The 25,357-nt window shown below is 38.5% G+C and overlaps 4 protein-coding genes across 4 annotated transcripts in view; 3 read left to right on the top strand and 1 right to left on the bottom strand.

The window, feature by feature from the left end:
• LOC135168701 (angiotensin-converting enzyme) overlaps positions 1 to 25,357 on the bottom strand; it is a 32,786-nt gene that overhangs the window by 3,158 nt on the left and 4,271 nt on the right. The window contains exons 4-12 of the mRNA XM_064133149.1: positions 24,623 to 24,719; positions 23,643 to 23,786; positions 23,378 to 23,569; positions 22,982 to 23,079; positions 22,717 to 22,886; positions 21,811 to 21,935; positions 20,740 to 21,082; positions 6,622 to 6,759; positions 672 to 838 (exon numbers count right to left, since the gene is read on the bottom strand). Of these exons, the coding sequence (XP_063989219.1) occupies positions 672 to 838; positions 6,622 to 6,759; positions 20,740 to 21,082; positions 21,811 to 21,935; positions 22,717 to 22,886; positions 22,982 to 23,079; positions 23,378 to 23,569; positions 23,643 to 23,786; positions 24,623 to 24,719 (1,474 nt within the window). The remainder of the gene's footprint in view (positions 1 to 671; positions 839 to 6,621; positions 6,760 to 20,739; positions 21,083 to 21,810; positions 21,936 to 22,716; positions 22,887 to 22,981; positions 23,080 to 23,377; positions 23,570 to 23,642; positions 23,787 to 24,622; positions 24,720 to 25,357) is intronic.
• LOC135168724 (uncharacterized) lies at positions 7,850 to 9,811 on the top strand. The gene is made up of 2 exons (XM_064133187.1): positions 7,850 to 8,008; positions 8,107 to 9,811. Exons 1-2 carry the CDS (start codon positions 7,997 to 7,999, stop codon positions 9,250 to 9,252), a joined length of 1,158 nt encoding a protein of 385 aa, XP_063989257.1. The 5' UTR covers positions 7,850 to 7,996; the 3' UTR covers positions 9,253 to 9,811.
• LOC135168708 (E3 ubiquitin-protein ligase RNF12-B-like) lies at positions 13,366 to 16,946 on the top strand. Its single transcript, XM_064133162.1, has 4 exons — positions 13,366 to 13,458; positions 13,569 to 13,752; positions 13,994 to 15,064; positions 16,754 to 16,946. Exons 1-4 carry the CDS (start codon positions 13,447 to 13,449, stop codon positions 16,804 to 16,806), a joined length of 1,320 nt encoding a protein of 439 aa, XP_063989232.1. The 5' UTR covers positions 13,366 to 13,446; the 3' UTR covers positions 16,807 to 16,946.
• On the top strand, positions 18,946 to 20,672 carry LOC135168716 (skin secretory protein xP2-like). Its single transcript, XM_064133175.1, has 2 exons — positions 18,946 to 19,105; positions 19,190 to 20,672. Exons 1-2 carry the CDS (start codon positions 19,094 to 19,096, stop codon positions 20,363 to 20,365), a joined length of 1,188 nt encoding a protein of 395 aa, XP_063989245.1. The 5' UTR covers positions 18,946 to 19,093; the 3' UTR covers positions 20,366 to 20,672.

Genomic DNA, 25,357 nt, shown 5'->3' with positions numbered 1-25,357 from the left:
CCGGCCCTCTTTCGCTATCGTTCCACCAATTTCGTAATCGCATCCCAGTCCCACGGAGAACAGTCTTCAGATTCAAATGGAATAGAAGTAGCTTTTGCGAATGGGAAGCTATCTGATGGTTGACAGGTATAGCGGTGGATTGCTAATATATCTGGATTAAATTGTCTCGGAAATTCATTTAATATTTCTAAACTTTTAAACCCAATTTTTCATCTTTCATTGATCCAAAAACCGAAATGTCAGAAGCAAAATAAATTGTAAGTACTGGAGTAATTTTATAAATTGAAACGTTTACAGAGCAAGTGAACAATAAACAATCAAGTCTTTGACCCTAATTATTTATCTTTAGATATAAATAATTAGTCTTTAGTGCATGAAAAGTCTTGTTCTAATAGAACCTGACTTTTACGACTTATAATAGTCTATCCTTAACAAAATCAAATAAATAATTAATTACACGTAAACATTGGCAAGCATATCGTATATCTACATGCAGCAATAACTGCACTATTATATGTGCAACCCAAGTGCAATTTCCCACTTGTTTTTTATCATGCGTTTCCGGGAAATCCCTCGGGCTATGGTGAAGTAAAGGTATTTCGATGGAAATTGATTGGTCACCGGAACAGTGGATGCTAGGTGGGCTACTGGGACCTTTTTCTATTACTTACCGTATGACCAACCGACTATTTCACCGGATCTCAGGTTTTCCGTTCTCAGCCATTCCTCGAGGGGCCTGAAATACTCGCGCACTGCATTTCCGTCCAGTCGGAACTCACCGATAGACTCCTGGAGTATATCCTGCCATGGTCGCGACGATCCTTTCTCCATCAATCTTCTGTGGATGAAAGAGAGGGTGATTCAGTTAACGGGCTTTCTAGAGGGTAATTGAAAATTACGGGGGAAGTTGTCAGAGGAAACGATTGCGATAATTTTCTATACTGTATTTTGCAAATATCGGTAACTAATGGGTCTGCAGAGAACTTTTGAGAATGTGAAATTATGGGACATGTAGTGCTGATTTATAAAAATTATGTTTTTCATTTATTCTTCTGGTTAAATATATTATCATATCAATCAATTCAATTATACGCTCTTCCAAGTAAATTAAAATTGAATCGATCACATCGTACTGTGAATCAGGTCACCGATGGTATGAAAATCTTTGAAAATGTCGTAATAGTTTCTCGAGCTAATAACAGTGTCATAGATTACAAAAATTCCACATAAATTGGACTACATCAGGAATTCCTTTTAATGTAACATAGAGAAATCTCTGACGGCTGGATTCATTCGAAGAATCGCTATTAAATTCCCTCATCGATGTAATCATCACCCGAGAAAGAATTTTTTATCAATTCACGAAAGTGGAGAATTTATTGAGTGTAGATAATGGCAGATTAAAACAACTTTCCCATTCTCGTGGTCAATATCTATTGCTAGAGTCCAAATGCTTTGACTTCATGCAAATAAATGGATCTCAGGGAAAAATAGTAGATTCTCGACGCGAGATATTATTTATAATACCCGTTCCAAGAAAAGTACATCTTAACGAAATTAATTTTTATTATTGACCTATAAAGCGAGGTAATGACAACCGGTCTCTTCGGTATTTTCGCGAGTATTTGTACAATTCAATGAAAAAGACGTTGAAGGAGTGCATGACCCGATTAATTGATGATCGTAAAAAGTAATGGTGTATGGAGTCATGTGTAACGTGGAGCACGTCATGGAGCCCCTAGGCGATTATTCCCTCCAGTCATGACCCGACGTACACTTGACCTTTTGCCAGAAGGCCTCCAACGATCGTTTATTATGCGTGTTTCCACTTCTGCTAGTGACACCTGCTGTAAATGTAATCGAACGTCTTCAACTTGTCAACGCCTCAGTTATTCCCGGTACACAATGAAAGTGACATTTTTTAAGCCCGTAGATTTGCACCTTTTTATCGCTTGGAGAGAGTAATTTAACACACCTAGAATAAACGGTATCTGGAATGATCTCACGACTCAGGTGCTCAACTTCGCAGCACTCATTTCACTTGTATGAAAATGTCTAGTGCATTACATTACGTCATTTTATAGGTAGATAGGGGTTTGCCGAACCGGACGCATTTAAGGATATCCAAGTACTTTGACGATTTTTTTATGGTATGTTTTCTGCTCTGCGGTCTAATGGCCTTTCATTTGACCCTGATTTAGCCTTAAATTTGCCGGTATTTTATAATAATTTTATTATTTAAATTGTTCAGGTTGAATTTTTAAATCGGTATTAAACTCTTTGATGGCTTTTCAAAAATTGAAAAGAATAGAAAGTTGGGTTTGGAGGACGAATGAAGAAATAATTAAAAAGTTTTTACTACCAATAATTAATAAACCGTTAATTTCTAATGCCAAAACTTATTTGCTCGAGGTAGGGACAAATCTATTCAAATTCAAAATTTTACCAAACGTGATTCCACCTTACAATAAATTTAGCTTCAAACGATGAAACGTATTGTTAGTAATTTGAATGAAATAATTCTCAAATTTATTAAATTGGACGATTGAACTATTCGAAAACATTTGTCATCTGAAAGCAAGGGAAAACTTTTTCTTCAACTGATTTGACCTTGAAGAGAAATTTTTTTTTTCCTCACAATTTTGTGTCCTTCAATCTCGGCGTCATAACATTAATCCGTCGATAAAATCTATTGATCAATATTTTTAATGAAGTGCTATGAGTTTTTCATTGATATCTGTGATTGCACAATAAAAAGTTTTGTAATTTTTTTAATGCGCACGATACACTTCTTCGTTTGATGAAGAGAAATTATCGATATTCTTTAGTTGCAAGTCATTTAGACACGTATATGGATGTAAAACACTAACACTAGCCTTGTTATTAACGCAATCCACATGTCTCCCAACTAGCAATGTTATGAAATATCTCAGAGCGGACAGGAAAGTCCCGATTTCGTCTTGCAACCCTTCCCCCTGCCCCTTCATCAGCCGGAAATCATAAGATCGATGAATTACGACAACTTGTGAGTTGTAGGAAGGTATCAACTGCAAGTGCTATACAGGCATTCCAAAATTGCTCATGTCCATTCACTGGTTCTCACGGACTTTTGCGAATCACTGGGGTATATGTTGATGGTTTAGTGGTAATAGAGTCTCTACATGTCTTCCCACATGAGAGAGGACGCCGCGGTAAAGTAATTATCGTGATTCATAACTCATGAGTTATTGATGCCGGTACATATGGAGTGCATTTGCTCATTGGAGATTTTCACTTTTATGAATTACTCAGGAAAAGCTACCCTGGTTTATTAATTTCGACATACTAATAAAGTAGTTCATTAAAAATCACTGACAATTAATTTGCAGGAACCATCTCATAATTTTTTTAAATTATCAATTCGTTTAATTTCATTTCTAAATCAAAAACTTGATCTTGGAGGCGACTTTCTTATCAAAATTTGAAGATGACCACGTCATTAGTTATGTGTAACAATTAATGATTTACCGAAATTCCGTACTTCGTCTGTATTACTCAGAATAAATATATAAAATTTGAAAAACCTCTTAATGTTAAAATTAAAAAACATTAAAAAACTCAGCGGCGGAACTGAGTTATTTGCTCTAGAAATCGGAAAATTAGACACAGAATTCACAACACGATTCTGCTGAAATTTCAATACGAAGCAAATAGAATTCCAATAGAACCCCAATTGAATTTTCTAGTGAATAAATTTGATTCTCTCCTGAATGTCTTCATGTCTAACTGACTTGAGGGAAGACACGGTATTTTTTTTCAATTCAATTTCATAAGGGAAATCCTTAAAATAGTGAGACATTTTATGTCGATTAACAGTTCCGTAAGTCAGACCTTTTTTCGCAAATTATATTTTTTTTCTCTACGATTCACTGATACACCCATTTCCATGTTCTATCAAGCACCGACCACGGTATTTTCAATTTATCCAGCTTTGACTGTTTAGCACGACCGTTAGTCCGAGACATTGATACACTGGTTTTTCATGCACCAATACACTCCTCAGTGCTTTCGTAACTCCAATCACACGTACAACACACAACTATTATCTACTATTGCGATTTCAGGCGAGAGTTTACGAGTCAACCTCTTCCATTGCAGGAAGAGAGGCCTCCATACGCTGGTATTTAAAAGAACAGCCAATTTTCGTGCCAACTGTGTAATTGGATAGTTATGCCAACGCGTTATGTTTACTTTGATCACTTCACCTCATTCCCCACTTCCTTTCCCTCTTAAGAAACGTGAGACATTACGTGTGGCAAATGTGAACAATTAGGTTTACATCCTCTAAATGATTGGAACCTGATTCCTTACCAATTCTTATTTCATTATGGTGAACTGAAAAATTAGTTAGGAAACAGGAAAAATATTTTCCTAATCGTATCTTCACACCCCGGCTCATTGGTTGACCAATTTATAGTTAATTCCCTAAACTGACCTATTCAAATCAAATCCAACGTTTTGTTCATTTTGGGAGAAATTACAAAAAAAAAAAATATTAGTGAATTCCAATATCATCTGGTCCTCCGATTAAGGAGAATACAAATTGGATTAATTTTCTCTGCTCCCGAGAATTTGATAACACGTTCACTGAAACTGATTATATCAAAATATTTAAATGATCTATTTCACTATATTTTATTTATAAATTGTAGTGCATCGTATTCTCCCACCCCCAGTCAATTTTATGGGCTTGAAGCTCCACAGTCTCGGTTACGCTGAACGATCCGTTCTAAGTGCCACGGTTTATTCCGCTTGTGCATGTATTATTGCATCACAATCTGGCAATCTACTCCAGAAGAGTAATGCCTCGTGTGTTTGCTTTTATAAGAAGAACACTGAGAAGTGGAGTACAACATTTGAGCAATGAAACAGTACCCCCATGTCCTCCATATTTTGTACTCTATTCTTTAACCCACGAATGTAATAAACAACTTGTCTATGTATGATCTGGGAAAAATCATTCATCATTCACTTAGACTCGTTTGTTTGCCCCTGCAATTGAACTAATGGTAATTAAATTAGTCAGCGCAACATTGTAAAATTTTTGTGATACACCAATTGAGAAAATATACGTGGGAGACTAGTCCAGTATTGCCAATTTTTTAATTTTCGTTGACTCATGGATTGAGAGAAGTGAATAAAAATAATGAGAGGAAGAAAAAATTATGAGGACAGGGGATTGCTTACGCCGATGGGAAACTAATTTGCATAAGAGGCTAGATTACACCTGTTACATAGAATATGAAAGAAAAAACTGGTACGTTTGGCATGATGGAAAGTGAGGAATAAAAAATTATGTGTAATTACTCTCAATTGTGGGATGATTGTAATATTTCGGAGTTGGGAAAGTACAATAGGATAGAGGAGGAAATAGAATTTTAATGATTTGCTTTTTGCGAAAACTTGACGACATCTGAGAAAAAACATTTGGTTTGTTCTAAATATTTGTAGAGTGCAGAAGGATGGGGAATAGTTCAATAGGGAAAGGGTCATTCAAGTTGTCAATCTAGTGAATATGATGACAGCTCTGGAGGAGGGATTGAATGATTCAGTTTCAAGAATTTAAATCTCCCGATTTTCGCTCTTCTGCTTGAATTAATATGTATTAAATCATTGAGCGAGAATGTGGGATAATTTTCAGCAGAGTTAAGATTATCATAAGATTCCAATAAAAATGGATCAAAATTCTCGTTTCCTATATCAGAATCAAAACTTTTTCGTTTGATTACATCAACGTTCGGAGTATTTCCATTGGAGTTTAAATGAAATTCCATTCGAATTGTATTGAAATGTTTCTGTGACGTGTTCTCTTGATGTTTTTTTACATTGACAACTATTGGGTCAATAGGGGGCTTTTGTTGCAATTTAGTAGTCTGTAGTCGCTGTTTTTTTAGCGATATCAGTAGCACTACTTTCGATCCCATCAAGTTCAGGGGCATTTATTATTTCCGAGTGTAGAAGAATCCTTACGATTGTAAATGCTTTTGAAAAATTGATGTACCGCATAAATAATTCATCAGCCATTGCCTATAAATTGCATAACTGGATTAACACCATCAAAAGAATGTCGTCGATCATGATTCAATTAGGTGGTTCCAAAAATCCAAATTGATTAACAAAATCCGTAACACTATGTATAACAACCAACTGACATTAAATCCAGTTTTATAGAGAAAGTTAGTTCAGCAAAGTGGACACCCTTGAGTCGTGAATTTTTACGCATACTAAAATGTCAAGCATCGAGAGCATCCTGTTGTAGGTTTTCCAGTCAAAATGAATATTGAATAACCCGAAAGCGTGAAATTTCGAATCTCCAAATCTCCAAGATTTATGAGTCTCGAAATCAGTCGACTAGTCGGTCGAGTGATGAACCTGGCAAATCACATTTTATGAAATACCCAAGACACAATTATACACAGAACTTGTTAGGACAGTTCTAATTTCCTCTCACTCGCATTCTAGGACAATTACGGAGTCCACCTTTATATCATGCGTATTTAGATCTCAAAGAAATGAGTTTAATGCAAGGCAATTGGTTAATGTCAGATGGAATATATCATTTTTTTTTCCATGTGTACTTACCCGAGTACAGCCCCAGCCTCAGGACTTCTGTAGAAGTCACACTTGTGCAGGGGCCTGCGGGGATCATTGATAAATCGTTGACCAGCTTGACAGAGACCTCGATACAGTTGAAATTGAAGAACACCGGCGACAAAATTTCTGAAAGGGAAATTAGATTGATTACAACAGGTGAAACCAAATGAGAATAAATAATACCTTTCAATCATTTCTGTTTTACTTTTTCATGTCTCAAATTTTTGACGTGTGACATTTCTTACTCAGAACTGAGCTTTGAGAAAAATTGTAAAATAAGTTTTTGGAATTTTCTACTCGATATGAATTTTTCTCCGTTCACCTGACACAATTTTCTGACAGTGGCAGTAATTTCCATTAAGCTGCGATAAAAATTTTGTTTTTTTAACAGCCTCCTTAGGACCTCGGTGGACAGAACTCATGAATAAAAATGAACGCTTGTCAATTACATGCAAAAAAATTACTTTTGTCCAAGTATATTATCACTCATCATCAATAAATGTCCATATCATTATTTGTGCCTAAAAAAATTTTCGGGAAGTCAACAAATTTCACAGGGATTTCATGCAGGCCGTTATCGAAATCTGAATCACCTTTTGATTCCTCCATTCCGGAAAACGTCAAGATTTCGCATTAGCAAACCTCTAAACCGCTTCATTACCCATTAACTCAACCCACTAAACTATAGATTTCCATCAAAAACCCATGCGACAACGTCGTAAACCATGCTTCGTGTAATCAAAGTGACAATAATAATAACAAACTCAAAGTAGGTAACAAGTGGGTGAGTTTCACTCGATCTCAAGAAACGTCCTTTACGTAATCCACCAACGACAGCATTTAAAACCCGTGGTTTTCCCATCCTGTTACCATGAATTATCCTCATCCCCCTCGAGGAACTTTCAGTTTCCTCGGAAGTTGAATCCCACAAACCCGTAGACGAGAATTTTCCTGATAAAATTTGTGGGTAAAATTTAATGTCGTTCAAGTAACAGGAATTATCCCTTGAAGTGGAAAATCGTGACGAGCATTCGGTTGACGTGTCCAACAGGGGAGCTGGATGCATGATGATTGTGGTGGATATCCACTGGGATCGAGGGATTACCCACACGGGAATAACTTGGATTGATGGAAAAAAATAACGAGTGGTTTCGTGTGTATCGGATTTACAAACTTGGTAGGCATATATCGTTGGGTGAACAAAGAACAAACGTGGGGGGTACCCAGGCAATGGGCCGGGCAAGGCGCATGGGTCCCTCGCGGAGGAAGGCGAAAGTGTGGCGCGTATATAAGGCCCTGAACAACTGGCAATCAGCATCCAGTTCACTCCTGGACGCACCCGGAACCATTGTGAATAGCAAAAATGAAGATTCTGGTAAAGTCCAACGTTGTGTGATATGCATAAACCATCAAAGTTCAGTGTATCATCATAAAATAATTCCACTAAATTGAATAAACAAATTCGTGTTTCAGTTTGTGTTTGCCCTGCTGGTAGCAGTGGCATTTGCCGAAGAGGCGGAGAAGAAGGAGTCAGCAACGGAAAGTAAAGCCGCAGAGACAGAGTCAAACAAGAAGACCGAAAAACGGGGTCTTTTTGGTCTTGGTTACGGATACGGTTATGACATAGGTGGATACGATATCGGTGGTGGACATGGACAGAGTCTTCACTCATCCGATTACGATTTGGGTGGTCTTGGTGGTTATGGAGGTGGTTATCACGGTGATCATCACGTTAAAACCGTGACTGTTGTTAAGAATGTACCAGTACCATATCCAGTGGAGAAGCACATCCCCTATCCAGTGGAAAAGCACGTGCCGTATCCAGTTAAAGTACCAGTGCCACAGCCCTATCCCGTGGAGAAGCACGTACCATATCCAGTCAAGGTTTATGTGAAGGTGCCAGTACACGTGCCCCAACCCTATCCAGTTGAGAAAAAGGTGCCTTATCCAGTTCATGTACCAGTCGATCGTCCCTATCCCGTCAAGGTTTTGGTGCCACAGCCCTATCCAGTTGAGAAGCACGTGCCTTATCCAGTTAAAGTACCAGTGCCACAGCCCTATCCCGTTGAGAAAAAGGTGCCTTATCCAGTCAAAGTACCAGTCCATGTGCCCCAACCTTATCCAGTTGAGAAGCTTGTGCCTTATCCAGTTAAAGTGCCTGTTGACAGACCATATCCTGTTGAGGTACCCAAGCCATATCCAGTTCATGTAGAGAAGAAGGTGCCTTATCCAGTTGACAGGCCAGTACCATATCCAGTTAAAGTACCTGTTGACCGACCAGTACCTTACCCTGTTGAGAAACACATACCATATCCAGTAAAGGTACCAGTTCCAGCGCCCTATCCCGTTGAAAAACACATTCCCTATCCAGTTGAGAAGCCCGTACCCTATGCTGTCAAGGTACCCGTTGACAGACCATATCCAGTACATGTGGAGAAACCTGTTCCCTATCCAGTAGAAAAACCCGTTCCTTATCCAGTCAAGGTACCTGTAGCTGTTCCAGTTCATATTGAACATCATCAGGAGCATCACATTGAGCATCAACCTGGACATGGTGGATACGAATATGCCGAGCCAGTGAATCACGGCTCCTATGAATCATACGACTATCATCACTAGGACCTGGACAAGCTGTCCACCTAGTGCGTCTCAACAAAACCGAGTGGCAAATTCACCCGAATAACGCGCATTCACACAACGATTACCTGATGATTTCGTAATTTAATTACTGTATTATTCTCTTTAAGAACAAGTACTGGAAGCTTGGACAATACTCCATCATTGATCCTGCAATTGGAGTTGAGGGAGATCTGGGGCTAGTTATGATCATCATGAAATTTTCACACGTCAGAATTGGACGTGATGTCAATGAAAAATTAGATAACTGGAATTGTATAAATGGAAAAAATTATCATTTGCCTCTGGCTTCTCCCAAATCAATATATTTTCCAAGTTTCGATGTCCAATGGGTGTCTCAACGGCGTTACGAGAGATCAGTTGACTCACTGATCTCTAGATCATAAGTTTCTTTATGTTACGGTGACCCTTGTCTCCGGACTTCGCTCGGTTATTAATGTTAATAATAATTCTGTTAGACGCTCTACCCTTTCTATTTTATATCGCTAGATACAGAATTTATGTATTTTTGTACTATAAATATTAAACAAGTTAAAATTAATGATTATTGTTTAAATTATTTTTCACAAGATATCTTCATTTGCATTCACATCTCACACACACGGTGGATATAATTTCTTCGTCCGATGGATGAATCTGTCTCATTAACATTAATTATTAGTGGAATTAATAAATTAGACGGAAAAAATACTCTCTACTATTCGATAATGAGAAAAAGCCGATATATTTGGGTAAATTTTTCCACGACTTATGAAATTAACGAGTGAGAGAGTTTGTCAATTCATGGAGATCATCGATATTTACATTTCGTACACATGAGTGGCTGTGTCAGTGAAACTACGAATGGACACACGTCGACAAGTGGAAAAGAGACTGGAATTGCGCAATTGGTCATTCGCGCGGAGCGATAAAAATATCTGGAGGCATATGAAAGTAAGAGTTTTTCAGCTGCAACAGGACGATTGGATCGCATCCTTACGCATCAATGTCTTCCGTGTAACGAGAACAAGGGGGGCAGAGGAAACAGGTTCATGTAGATGAAGAATTATTGCAACTTGGGAAAACGTCAGATTTCAACAGACCCGAGGCATCGCAGCGTGCAAAATAGTCTTGCCATGCATCGCTGTGCATCGTCCGAGGGACGAAAATATTTTGTCATTGTTGGCTTCGGTAATATTTGTTAGGTATTAGGCATTAGATGGAGTTGGGCATTTCGATGCGCCCGCTGGAGATCCAATAAACGAATAACTTTCACACGCGAATGGGATGATTTATTTGGTCTGTTCGAGATGAGTCAATGGTTAGCTAGTGGAAAACGTCAGATTTCAACAGACCCGAGGCATCACAGTGTGCAGAATAGTCGGGAGCAGCCGGGAATAGCCGGAAACATTGAATATTGAATTATGTCAGACGAATATTGCATCAAATAAATATTTATTTGAATATTATTCATAATTTCATGAAAATTGAGGAACAGATGCACTTCAATTTTTTAATAGTTGGAGCTTGGGTTTGACTGCTAACTAAATTGCCCGCGGAATTCTTGATGAATCAGTTTGAAAGATCGAGGGAATTCAATTTTTAATGACGAATGATTGCTGAATTTTAAAGGACAATGCTGGATGTAAAAGCATTATCAGACCTATTGGGAATTTCGGCACTATATTAAGATTAATTTTCATGAAATTGAAAATTCAAAATCGCTTGAATGGGGTTTTAATGTGTTATGACATCGCGATGACTTCGAGAGAGAGTGTGTGGATCGACATTTGAAATCGAAAGTCGATCGGGGAGGCAGCGCCATCGGACAATACAGCGGGACATTGGTGAAACGTTGTGTAGTACCGCAGTCGGTAAATTATTCAGTGAAGTAGGAGAAATCAAATGAAATTTTGTATAATCTCAAAATGTTTGTAACTTTGAAATAAAAACTGCACTCCAACTTTTTTTCCTATAAATTTTCATTCGATTTCAGTCTTGATCGTTTATCAAATCAAAAATTATCAATTTATGAATAAATGTAATAATAAAAAATTACAATAAGATGAATTTCCAGGAATTTTGGAGAACATGTTTGGGAATTTCTGATAAATTAAATAAACAAACGTCGAGTTCACTATCTACAATATTTTTTGTTCGATTTTGATTTGCTTAGATATAGAATAAATTATTTTCGACCCACTTCGCGAGAGAGTAATATAATTTTCCGCAGTTCTAATACAAACACTGCGAAAGTGTTCATGATGATTTTTTTCGTTCATGTAATTTTCGCTCATTAGAAATTCGGTATAAATCAATCACTCTCCCTCTTCATACTTCTCATTACCTAAGATCCGCCAGCTCCTCGTCAAAAGCATTGGACTCCCACCATTGAATTTCAATCTTCGATCTATACAAGGCGTTCGAAGGAAAAAAACCCATAACAAAAAGATGTATTTGCAAGTTGATTTATAACCACACGCAACAATACCCCGCATAATTGAAGGGAGTCTGTCAAGCTAGACAATTTCTACTCCCTCCCAAGCTGAATGAACTCTTCCCCTTCCTCCCTAGTTGCCGTTTCCTCTGAATATCAAGTGCCATTGCATCGGTTTCTATCGATCTTCCGCGACCATTCTTTCCACTATCCCAATCTCTCTCAGACAAAAACCAATTCCACAATTGTAAATGTCTCTAAAGTCCCACCATCTCCAACACAAAATTGTGCGTTTGCCCCAACTCTAAACACTTGGCGTGATACAAAACAATTGTTATACCCTGGATCTCCCAGCATTTACAGTTTAAAAACCACTCGTACATTAAATACAATTGCGTGACGGCTTGGGAAAAATTCTTTCATTACCGCAAAACAATTTTGTTCTTCACTCATCTTCCAATCTCGATAAAACTAATCTACGTTTATTGGATTGGATTGAAAGTGAAACTGTATTCACACGATTTTCTAATGATTGATGAATATCTGAAGCTATTTTTGGCTGTTCGAAAATATCTGGAACTGATTAAACATTTCGGGTGAGATAAATGACCCTTAAAAATTACTTTATGATTTTTCCCCTATTTTTGGTTTTCTTTTTCACTTTTCTGTCAACTGGTTTTCCATAATTTCTCTTGATTTTTTCTCAGTTTCATGTGAAATAAATTTTCCCTGGAATGACGGAAAAGATGGAATATATAGGTTCAATCGTCTTCTTACCCAAGTAATTTCTTACAAACAAATTAAAAATTCTGAGTATTCAGTCAGAAAGTCTCAATCAGATGAACAAATTTTGCGGTAAACGGTTGTGCTTATTTCCCCTTTCTCACTATTTGGTCAGTGATTTTTTAAATATGTAATTACGTGCACATAAGCGAACATCGTTATTCAACCCTGAATCACTAATCCTATTTTAGGATCAGTTTTCCCTCGCATGGAATATTTCTAGACAGCAAAAATATAAAACAAAATTTACGATGTGAACATCGTAATCGCTAACCATATCGGAAAAACCGTAAAATTTAATTTATCTGAACTCCGGTTTTACTCGTGTCAAATGTAACTTAACATTTATGGTGCCACTTTCCACCCTAACAACTCTCAATTTATCTTACGATCACCAGTAAATTTTCGAGTGCATGAAAAATCTATTGTCATCTATTAAGACTATCGATTTAGCGGAAATAATTTGTATCTCCGGCCTCCGAGCACAAATAATTATTCAATGAATGTAAAATGATTTCCATTGCTTTGTAATCATCTCAGCCGCTCCATGAAATCGACCGATACGCCTCTATTATCTCCACCTCCAATGTAATCAACACCATAAATAAATGTCTATGAGTTTCGTGATGTTCTATCGTGTGTTAATCGAATCAAGCCATCAAAACGATCTCTTCACTTTCAACGCTCTGCTATGATAACTCTAATGATTGGGGCCGTGGACCCGAGCGAAATTAAGAAAGTTGAATTCCCTCCCCGCCCAGTGTTATTGTTATCCATGAAAAAAAAAGGAGTATTCACCACACATGAGCATTACCAAGCCCCTGTATGCACTAAAACCGTATTAAATGTGAAAGAAATGGCACACTTGCACGAGCAAGCGTATTATATAGGAGGAAAGCTGGCATGGATTAAACGTCAGTCTCATCCAATCCAACAAAGAGCAATCAAGAGTCCTCTTGTTTATTAACAATATCATCATGGGACACGTGGTGAGCCTCAGTAGTGAGAGAATAAATACTACAAATAGTGCATATAAAATAAACGAGTTTGAACATAAATTAAAAAAAAAAAGTTTACACGGTGTTTTTATTTTCAACAGAACCACGTGGTCTGGGTATTGTGGGCCATCCTGCCAATGATAATGGCGAGACAATTCACCTATCCGAGAGTAAAGTTCGATTGCCGTCATCAACCAACAGCTCAGGACAGGTATTCATGGGAGAAACCCGACTTGGAGTCTTATCGAACGATAGATCCACATGATCTTGAGGATCCTAATGCTGGTATGTGAAAACTTTTTAACAAGTCTGTTAACAATTTAGAAATTTTTCGCGTAGTCAGACAGGCACGTCTTAAAATATATTTAGTATTATCTGAATGAAACGTTATGTTCTTGAAAATAATTCCCAAATTCGGTAGCTTTTATGACCTCAGACGGTTTTCTCTCGAAACCACAATGACTATTATGAAATAAAAATTAAAAAGGCCCTGAAACAACTGAGGTAACTCATATTTAATTTTTAGGCGTACTTCGTGAAGAAGACTACGCCGGCTATCAAGCAGGAGTCGCAGCAATGGATCTAACTATACTGCACCCCCACGAGGCTCCAGACAACGCGGCAGATAGCACAGGCATAGAGATGACTGCAGAATCCCGTGCGCAAGAGCCCCACGTCCCCGACGAGAGCCACGATGAAAAAACCATAACAATAGTAAAGAACGTGGCGGATCCGTATCCAGTGGAGAAAATAGTGCACTACCCAGTGGTAAAAAAAATCCCTTATCCGATTCAAATCCCAGTCCCAGAGCCCTATCCCATCGAGAAGCCCATTCATCACCCGGTCAAGGTCATGATAAAAGTCCCCGTGAAAATTCCAAAGCCGATTCCCATCTACAAAGAGATACCCTACGCAGTTCAAGTCCCGATAGAACGACGAGTCCCCTACAAAGTCTACGTCCCGGAGCCATTTCCAGTCGAGCGGAAGATTCATTACGAAGTGAAAGTACCTGTACCAGAGCCATTTCCAGTCGAGCGTAACATACCAGTTGCTGTGAAGATACCAATCGCAGTACCTCAACCATTTCCAGTTGACAAATTGATCCATTATCCGGTGGAGGTCAAGGTCGATCGGCCAGTGGCAATGCCAATACCAAAACCCTATGCTGTACCAGTGACAAAACCCGTGCCTTATCCAGTTTATAAAACAAGATATGTACCGTACGAGGTCAAGGTTGATAGACCAGTTCCAGTACAAGTCATCAAACATGTACCGTATCCCGTTAAGGTGCCGGTGCCCCAGCCTTACGCCGTAGAGAAGGAAGTCCCTTACCCTGTATTCAAGAAGATACCGTATCCCGTTGAAATTCCAGAAGAACGACCAGTTCCCATACCCATTGAAAAACCCGTTCCCATTTCAATCCAAAAGAAGAAATTGCAAGGAGTTGATAAGACTAGTCCGGCTGGTGGTGTCACTCAAGCGATCATAGGAAAAGGAAAACCAATGCCGAGAAATTACTTGGATGCCCTGGCAGACGATCCGGGGGCTGGTGAAAAAGCTGATAACAGTGATGAGTTGAAAGAGGGAGGTACTGATGGTACGAATAGCAACTAGGGCGAGACAGAGTCTCCTCCCGTTGATTATTTTTCTCTATTTTTCGTTTGTATCATTAGGGCACTGTGATTTACTGCAATTCACCGAGTCCATTCGGGATAATGACGAGGTATTATGTCAACCAGTGGCACTTGTTTCCACTACTTCAGGTTGTACGATTGACTCTAGTCAAGAGAACAAAATATCCCAAATGTTGATGATGATGATTTATCTATCTTTAAGGATTTCGTAATTGTTCTCACATTGGAGTGATTTTCTCTAATTTGAAGAAAGTCTCGGTTTATTGTATTTGAAATGAAACATTTCGTGTATTTCTGAGAAGGAGAGAAATTGATTTTAAGAGTGTAGGAAAGATCAATCGGGGGGAAAAACTGGCATAAGGAATAATAGAAATAAAAGCTATTCCAATGTTATTGACTCTCGGAGACACAGCATTGAAAAAAAAAAACATTACTGAAACTATAAAGCTGATAATGGGGTATAATGGTATCCGTGAAAACAATACTCGATCTTCTTGGTAAGAGGTAAATGGCAGACAGGGAGACAATAGAAGGAATCGAATATGATTTTACAAAACTGCATTTGGGGAAAGTACAAGTGGTATAAATATTGCTCGAAACCGATCGTCGAGCCACTAGTTTATTGTTGGAACTTGTGAGATTAGTACACCTTGACACTGGGTAGATTGTTCATCAGTATGAGAAACGGAAATATGGTTCGTAATCTGTTAGATTTATTCACACATTCCATTTTTTATTTATTGTTGAGTGACACGTATGGAATAATTTCGTAGGCATGTTCTTTGGAAATTTTTATCGGCGTACCCTACATAGAATTTGGATAGTATTGTACAGATTGTATCGATTAAGACTTCAGTAGAAATATAATTGCGAATATACGACTGATGTTTGAAAATAACACGACAAGTGAAAATAACAGTCCCGACTGTCCACACAGTGTTCCGGTGTGGATGCCCAGAACATACCAATTCCCAAACTGAGTATAATGCATACAGTGATCATAAAGATCATGATAGTATCAATATGACGATGACGATCAAAACAGTTTGGATCAAAAAATAAAAATTCACTTTGTATAGAAATTGACCTTAGGGCAGATAAAGAATTGAACTCTCCAAAAGTGACGATTGTAACACCGAACTATTTTAGCTTTTTTAGAAGAATACAAATCTTTAATAAGATTAGTGACTACAATAGTTCATTTTTTCCATGGACTGAACGATTACTAAAAAAAAAGGTCAATTTTAAAATCTTATTTAAAAAATATTCCAATGACGATAGAAAATTCCGTAGAGCAAGTCCATATAATTTTATAATGAATGCTCATATCCATACATTACCCCAAACCACACGCGCATCAAAGCTCATCCTTTATGTAACTCAACCATGTATTTAAATATTGCGACATAAAATCATTGAAATTCGTTCACTCTCGAGTTCTCTTTTCCCCAAAAATGCCAAAAATTGTGCAACTGATCATTACGACGGAGTTAATTAATATTCTAAAATATGAAAAGTGAAAATGAGGTCCCCCTCCTCTGCAAAATTCAAGTCAGATTACCAAGATTCACGAGGTATTTGCAACCAAACAACTTCACTGGAGCTGCTTAGCATAATTAATTCCCCCCAAATCTTCTGTGTGATTGAACTAGGTGATGCAGGTGGCAGGTGTTACCTTTCTCTGTCTCACCATAGCTCTGACTAGTTCCGCTAGCCGCAGGGAGGAACTTGAAAGAGCAGCAGAGTTGGCGGTTGAGCGTGCAGCGGAGAGAGTAGCTGAGAAGGCTGTTGAGAAGGCACTGGAGACTGGTAATTCATCGACCGAGACCGAGACGATACGAGCGTCTCATTCTAGTGTTCGGAAGTATGACTTTACTCAGCAACTTCCTAGTTATACAATTCTAACGCCCGAAGAGAGGGATCAAATGCTGAGAATTGAAAAGGAAAAAGAGGCTGCCGAGCTAGCGGTCCAGCAGATAAAGCACAGCTTGTTCAAACGTCAAGCTGATGATTTTGATCCCAGTTACGGGCCTGATGGGAGTGATGACTTTGAAGACAGTCCGGCATTTGAAGGAGGCAGCGAGAGTGCTGATGATGACATAGGATTTGGCGGGAGTAGCAGTAGTAGCACCAGTGGAAAAGACGAGGATGTGATCAGCCCAGGTTTCGGTGGTCTAGGAAAACTGCCTTTCGGAAGTTTGGGATCTAGTTTCGGAAGAGGACCTTCTAGCATAGGATTTCCCTCAGGACTGGGCTCTGGTGATTTCCCGTCAACCAGATTTGTCCGACAATATCCCTATGGGAATCCTTACCAGCACAGTTACTATCAGTTTGTGCCAGTCCATCATTCCCAGGCAAGAGCTGCCAAAGAAGTGGAAAAAGTGGAGCCCAAGAAGAAGCCAGAGCCCCATGTGATTCCTGTCATCAAACCCCTTATTCCCCCCGTCAGAGTTTACCAGGTTGACACAAAACCTGTGTTCTATTATGCCCCTCCGACCAATCACTACGCAGCCCCATTCGTCTATCAACAGCCACATGTCAGAATTGTTAATCAGGGGGCAGAGGCTCAAGCTAATCAAGCAACAGAGAAACGAGAGCGTCGAGGACCCTCCTTCTAACAACATTGCTTCATAATGAATTTATGTATTAAAATTCCAAGAATATAAGTTTGTAAATGTCCAAAGACTTCTGCCAATTAAACAACTTTTTATCAAAGAATTCTCTCCCATTTATTTAATGATGCGTACTTCAGATATTTTTTTTTGCCTTATTTTCCAATTCACCTTGACAGATGAGAAATGATCCGCCGGAAAATCTCGTTTATTACTTGCAATGCGGCAAAAGTATACGTCTGTAACCGGCACTCTCCCTTTCACTTGAACACAGACGATTAAAAAACATTCAGGTGTTAAAAATAATAGAAGTCATAACTTTTGCTGACTAATCGAGGAAAAAAACGCTCAATGCATAGTATTCACCTGCGTTTACAAATACTTTGACCACTGGATAATGCAAAATTTTTAACAAACAATATTGGCACACAATCATTACCAAGTTTTCTCATATTTCTCGTTATCCCCTGTAATCCAGGTGCATTGTTACTCAATAGATAAAGCGGAAGTGTGACACCACAACTGCTATATCATTATATTTAGTCGAAAGTCGATGTATGAAGCGCTAAGGGAATATATCACGTCATCTGTTCGTTGCAAATTAAACTTTCACCAAAGTCCATCTTGTGCGATGGCTCGAAAAACGGAAGAAAAAAATCGCATAATGCTTTTATAATAATGCCCCTGAGATTCACCTGAACTCGAGAAATTAACGGCGATTTTTGCAGAGGCTTTTATGATCCTTCCTTTGCCGAGGAGTAACGGCCTCTTATGGTTTACATCATTGCCCTTTTGCTGGTATCGGTGTACATCCTCCTTCCGGTGTTTGCTCGCTCTCGTGCATCGCTGGGTTTCGTTATATATACTACTATTGTGATTCACTCGTTTAGAATTTCAGTGCCAGAAAAAAACTTCCTTTCAAATTCTTCCTCATTAATTGCCTGGCAAATTTTTCTGAAATATTTCCAAATCCAGAGATCTCCCTGGATGCTTAGGATATCCAACCATTCCATGGAAGATTCATAAAATCGAGGTAGGAAATTCTCCGGATTCTTCCGGTACTCCAGCTCAGGTGATCAAAACGGAATTACTTGGTGGCGGCGAAATATATTCCTACCCCGGACAATGGTGGGGGGGGGGGGGTGAATATCTTCATCTGTGTAACGTTGTGGTTGAGATATTTTGGCGTAATGTAAAGCACACCTTGTTGCATATACGGAGAGAATAGTCTTTCACTTTCGACGAGGAGTAGGCACAGTGTAGCTAGGATTTGTTGGCGGGGAAAGCAGTTCGTTTGGAGCATATATAAAGTGGTTTTCAGCAAGGGGGGATCAATCCAGTTAATCTCTGGACGAACACCGGATTACAGAGTTGCGGACAATGAGGATTTCGGTGAGTTTTGAATTTTCAAATCAAAACTGAAGCCCCAAAAATATTAATCAACATAACGCCTGACTTTTGAATTATTCTATTCAGATACAAGTGCTGGTGACGTTGGTCATGCTGGTGGGTCTGGCCGCCAGCAAGGAGGAGACGAAAAAAGAGGCTGAACCCTCTGCCTCAGCTGAAGCACCAGTGGACGACAGTAAGATAGAGAAGAAGCAGGAGAAACGAGGACTCTATCACTCAGAAGGTGATTACGGTGGAGGTTACGAAGGGCTCTTCGTCGGCCACGACTCCGGCTCAGACTTGGGAGGTCATTCGGGCTATGGTGGGGAATCAAGTTTCGGAGGGCATTCTGGTGGCCTCGGTGACCATCATGAGGGCAAGATTAAGGAAATAACAATAGTGAAGAACATCAAAGTTCCGTATCCAGTCGAGAAGAAGGTTCATTATCCAGTGGAAAAAGAAGTGCCGTATCCAGTTAAGGTGCATGTGCCTCAGCCCTATCCAGTGGAGAAAAAAATTCCAGTACCGGTGAAGGTTTACGTAAAGGTACCTGTTCACATACCAGCACCTTATCCAGTTGAGAAGAAAGTGCTTTATCCAGTTCACGTACCAGTGGACAGGCCTGTACCCCACAAGGTTTACATTCCAGCGCCTTATCCAGTAGAGAAAAAAGTTCATTATCAAGTTAAAGTGCCTGTGCCCCAACCATTCCCGGTGGAGAAAAAGGTGCCTTATGCCGTCAAAGTACCTGTTCACGTGCCCCAGCCTTATCCAGTGGAAAAACCAGTGCCTTATCCAGTCAAGGTACCTGTTGATAGACCTTACCCTGTCCACGTAATCAAACCCTATCCCGTTCCTGTTGAAAAACACGTGCCCTATCCCGTTGACAAACCTGTACCCTACCCCGTCAAAGTCCACGTTGACAGGCCAGTTCCTTACCACGTCGACAAACCTGTTCCCTATCCCGTCAAAGTTCCCGTACCTGCACCCTACCCAGTCGAAAAAGCTGTACCTGTACCGGTGGAGAAACCTGTACCCTACGCTGTCAAGGTACCCATCGAACGACCAGTTCCCGTCCACGTCACCAAACACGTACCCTATCCCGTACCCAAACCTGTACCCTATCCCGTCAAAGTCCCCATCCCCTACCCTGTCCATCACCATGAACATCATGAGCAACCTGAGATTGAACACCACGGCTACTCCGGGGGCGATTACTCCGGAGGAGAACATGGAGGAGAAATCGAGTCTCATGGTTACTGAGAAGAGGCTCGTTCCCGAATATTTCGAGCTATTATTATTAAGTAGAGACTAATGAAAATTATTACAATTGTTCTTCTGTCTTTTTTTTTCATCGTAACTCAAGCTGGAGTTCATTAATGCCGATGAATCTTATGATTCACAGATCGCAATTGTGACCATGTTGTACCTTATTAGATGTTACTATTTGTACAATCGAGGTAAATCGATAGAAATTTATCTTGCAGACAGTGGTGCTTGTTGCGAACAGTGATTACCATGTTTTTGTATATTTTTATGAGATTTTTATTAATAAAAACCAAAGAAGGAATTTCTATTTTCGCTCTGTTCCTACCTACCGAAATGAAATATAACGATTGAATAAATTAATCACTTACCGAATGTAGGGTACATTGGCAGGCACGTGGTACTTCGCTCCAGGATCAAAATCGTCCTCTGTACGTAGAACAGGTGGTTTTACACCAGCATAAATTTCCATCAGTCTATGCCAATGACAATTATACTCCTCTCGATTGACTGCTCCCCGGAAAATATCCCATCTCCATCGGTCCACAGCTATGCTAAAGGGTAGTAATGGCAGTTTCTCCATTGCCAGGGAGAACAAATAATTGATATCGGGTTCTGGATCGTCAATGTATTTAACAGCTAAGCCCAGGGTTTGTAAATGCTTGGGTGTGCCCACACTGAGGGCAATGGCTTCTCCAACGGCTTCGTGAAAACCTAAACAAGAATATAATAAGAAAATGAATTCAAATAGATGAAAGTAAGTATGTGAATATATATTGGGTGTTATAGATCGTGTTCGATAAATTATGCATTGAAATGTACATCGAGCATTCATATTCTCGCAATTAATATGAATAAAAAAATTATTAAATGCCGGAAGTCTTTCCTGCACGTGTGCGCATCGAGTCAACCAAGTTTTCCGGTTGTGAAAATCACCAGTGGCTACGGTGAAAGTGCTATAATTATAAACTCGAATGTTATAAACATATTTCAGTGGCTATCGTGTCTCTAAACGTTGTGCTCGTGTTTTACCGCAGATTGTTGTCTATTAAAATCATGAGCTGAATGAGGGAGTGACTTGAAATAATCAAACATCCTATAGTGACAGAAATTTATGTCACGTGAATTGAATTGAATTGAATTGAATTGAATTGAAGGTATAACACAAGTGATATTGTATAACTGGAATTTGCGAGTGTTGTTGGTGGTTGGGTTTTGCTTTCAACGCTATTACTTGGTAAAAGCTAGTGCTATCTTCCTGTTTGAATCCAGAAACGGCTATCCTCCTACTTTACGACGCATCAAGTCCCCACCATTTCTAACAGTTGTAACTCTTGCAGATCGGTAAATCACTCATACACGTAAGAGAAAAATACGAGTTGCTCACGTAAGATGCAATTCTAGTTTCTATTTCCATTTTCTTTCGTCTTTTGGACTCTCACCTGGATTGGCACCGTCTCGAAATTCACGAGGCAAGTGGCTGTATCGAAGGAAGTACTGAATGTGCGCCATTTCGTGGTGAACTGTTATTAAGTCCTTCATTGTTACCTTCGTGCACATTTTTATTCTGAAAATAGGCAAAAGGCAGGCTGTAATGAAGTGAAAATTGTCAACAAAACTTCATTTGAAGGCATGAAATTATTCACGAAGTTGATCACTGTTTTGATAATACATTCAGTGAAAAATTTTTTTATCAAAATTCCAACACGTACAAACATTTTTATTACTTTGTGGTTTAACCGAGGGATTAGAGAATTTTCCATTTAATGAACCTCAATTTCATTCTTTTACTAGCCAACTGTTTGTAAAATTATTTTGTTTCTCACAATGAAAATCTCATGAATTTAGAAATATTTCAAAATAATATCAAAGTTCAGTGGGCTACTTTCGCCTCCTATTATGCAAATATCTATTACGTTAGTGGGTTTGGAAGAAAATGTCCAACAATATCTCATTTCGTTTTGAACGGAATCTGTTGCAAATTTCTTCGCGAATTGGGCATGGCCCGAGGGCCTTCAACGGAAGTATTTACTATTTATGTACATAACAATTGCTCCAACTATAAGGCACAAATTGTTTCCAACAATATTTTTGTTCTTCAGAAAATGTTATAGAAAAATATATATAAATCACAGAAATGGATAAAATATTCCATATTTACATACAAAATTGGCACTCAATTTAAGTCTTGCCTTGTTTACATTAAATTATTCACATTCATAATTTAACATGGGTAATTGCAATTTGCGGCAGTTAAAATGGGCTGTAATAAAGAACTAGGCTTTTTTCCTCGGCACTGATTAAGCGGTACACGTGATAATTAGTTCGTCAAGGTGTTAAAGGTCTACCTGTAATCAATCCGGTTACAAAAATCCCATGCGGAAGCCTGACAGATTAATGGTCGATCCCCTGGATCAGCAATAATACTTCCGGCCCAGAACTCTGGCGGCAGTGCACTGAGATTGAGTGAGAGGTAAAATTCTTCGGCAACCCGGAACATGTCTATGGGTGTATATCCCTGGAGATAAAATTGAATGTATGGAAATCATGGGATTGATAATAAAATCGTACCATTGGTTTTATTGTTTTCACTTGAGAGAAAATGGTGCTTACCTGTGCCAACATTTCCTCAGAGACGTCCATGTAATATTTTCCAGGGTATGGAGTGGTTATATCCAGGAGGTTTGTCCAGGATTGACCCCAAACATTACCTAAGAAAAGGCATTTTTGAAAATGAAAGAAATGCAAAAGTATCGAGTATTTTTTATAATACTGTCCAATGTCTGCGGTGATTTGATTGGATTATTTTACAATTTCATTGTAATTTAAGTGACAAGAGAATTTTTTACAGGTGATTTATGTACAAATTATGGAATGACAATTCAATAACAATTTAGTGACAATCTCGTAAAATTTCATTCAATCATACTTCACTCCGGAATTAGCGAAAAAAAGCGTCATTTTTATTGCGTATTCCTGATCGTGTAAAAAAAAATCCGATCCACTCACCAAGGATATGAGCAGGAAGTGGAGTGTGTCTCCCGATCTTCTCTGGCCCATACAAATCCCTCAGCTTCTTCCTGATGTATGCATGCAGTTCCTCATACAGTGGTCTTATACTATTCCACACTTCCTCAACTTCTGCCTGAAAGTTTATCGTCTCATAGGGGAACATCCAGTACTCAGCGGCGTCAGTGAAATCTAATTGCAAATTAAGTCTCCTGTTAATCCATAAATTAATCAAAATAATCCATCGGCTGATGAGATAACTTACTATTGAGCCTAGCTGCGTCGTTATTCAATTTGACGAGCTGTTGATATAAATCTCGAATTGGCCGTCCACTTTTCGTCCGCCACTCCATCCACACCCACTGGAGCTCGTCCCAGTCTCTGCTCTTCGCCATTATTTTTGAGATTTCTATGGAACAATAGAAATAGAGTTAGTCATTTCAAAAAATAGTTCAATCATTGATGACGTTTTTCTCTCATTGTAATATCGTGCTCGAGTAATTTTCACTTCATGCGCGGATATACTCGTATCGAGAGGGCCTGCAGCTTTCACGCTACGCACATGATGCATAGAAATAACTTTCAGAAATGAGATAAATAAATTGATTGGTTTACTATGCTTGTAATTGATACGTTCGACTAGCTCAATGAATTTTAAGTGGATGATTTCATTTGAGTTCTCCAGTGTTCGCATGTGAATCAATTTAATTACGGGTGATGAAGTAATTAGAGGGAGTTTAATGAGCAATTTTTGGTGAGTAAAACGTAAATTGATTTATTTGACCAAATTGCTGGGGAAAACTATTCTCTATGTCTTTTTCTCGTAGCTTCGTGAGAAATTGGGTACGGTGGTAACCTAATTAAAAATATTATCTCTTAATTTTTTTAGAGGGGAAAATGAAATTACAGAATAATTTGCAAAATTATTGGGAAAATGTATATTTGAATGATTTCATTCCCTACTATTTCTATTCAATAATAGAAAATGGTGATGATGAAAGGTACTGATGAAAGGCCTACAGTTATTCTACATAATTTCATGGAGTTAACAAAAATATTCAAGTTTTCCTCAAAAATTTTTCAAAACAGTACGAACAACTATTAAAATTTTTTATTACATCTCTAGAGGATTTTCTTTTAGACCATAGAAATAAATTTTATCGTTATCCCCAATTAGAGTAATTTTTACAAAATTATTTCCTCTGTGCACGCAATTACCTGAAATTCATAAGAAATTATAAATACCTGGATACAATCTCAGTCCACACCTGAATGGATCATTATAGGCGCAGATCGTAGCAGAGTTATAAATTGCCAGCATATCATTAATGATCCGATTGTACTGCAACAAGAAAATAGGCAAAGATCCATTAAAACTGACTATAACGAATAAATTACTGAAAATAATTCTGAGAAAATTATGCAATGACGATGCACAGCGAGATCCCTAGAACCCAGTGCCCATTGAATCATCCATACATATTCATTTCAATGAATGAACATGTACCACTTAACAAGAGAACCCCATCTTTTGTGCATCACTCGTATTCATAAACACACTCATAAATAACAAGATCTCAAAACACTAAGAAACATTAAAAGCTGTCAACTCTGTTTACATTTAACATTTGCAATCAACCCCCAAGGACGCAAAGGGGAAAAGCCCCATTCAGCTGCCACTTCTATCCCATTTCATACTCTCGGGTAACTCCCAACCATCTTCGCAAACAAATTACGTAACTCTTTTATTTTATACTTATTACAGACTGCAAATTTTATTTCTTTCACGTATTTAAAAAATATTCATGTTTAACACTTCACTGTTTATTACCTTCAATTCTCACACGTCTCAAGAGAGTCTGACCTAGTCAAGGTAAGAGGGAGATAAAATAATAAAAATAGTGAGTGAGATCACTTGTTATGGCAAACGAAAAAAATTGCTGATGATATTGTAATTAATTTGGAAAGACTTAATTTCAT

The sequence above is a fragment of the Diachasmimorpha longicaudata genome, chromosome 1 (assembly GCF_034640455.1).
Source record: "Diachasmimorpha longicaudata isolate KC_UGA_2023 chromosome 1, iyDiaLong2, whole genome shotgun sequence".
NCBI classification, from domain to species: Eukaryota; Metazoa; Arthropoda; class Insecta; order Hymenoptera; family Braconidae; genus Diachasmimorpha; species Diachasmimorpha longicaudata.
This window is presented reverse-complemented; position numbering and strand designations above follow the sequence as displayed.

Excerpts from the sequence above, each read along its gene's own strand:
- LOC135168708 (XM_064133162.1), top strand. Across the intron at positions 13,753-13,993 it reads TCTTGAGGATCCTAATGCTG|GCGTACTTCGTGAAGAAGAC; the intron begins GTATGTGAAAAC and ends TTTAATTTTTAG. Across the intron at positions 15,065-16,753 it reads GAAAGAGGGAGGTACTGATG|GTGATGCAGGTGGCAGGTGT; the intron begins GTACGAATAGCA and ends TGATTGAACTAG.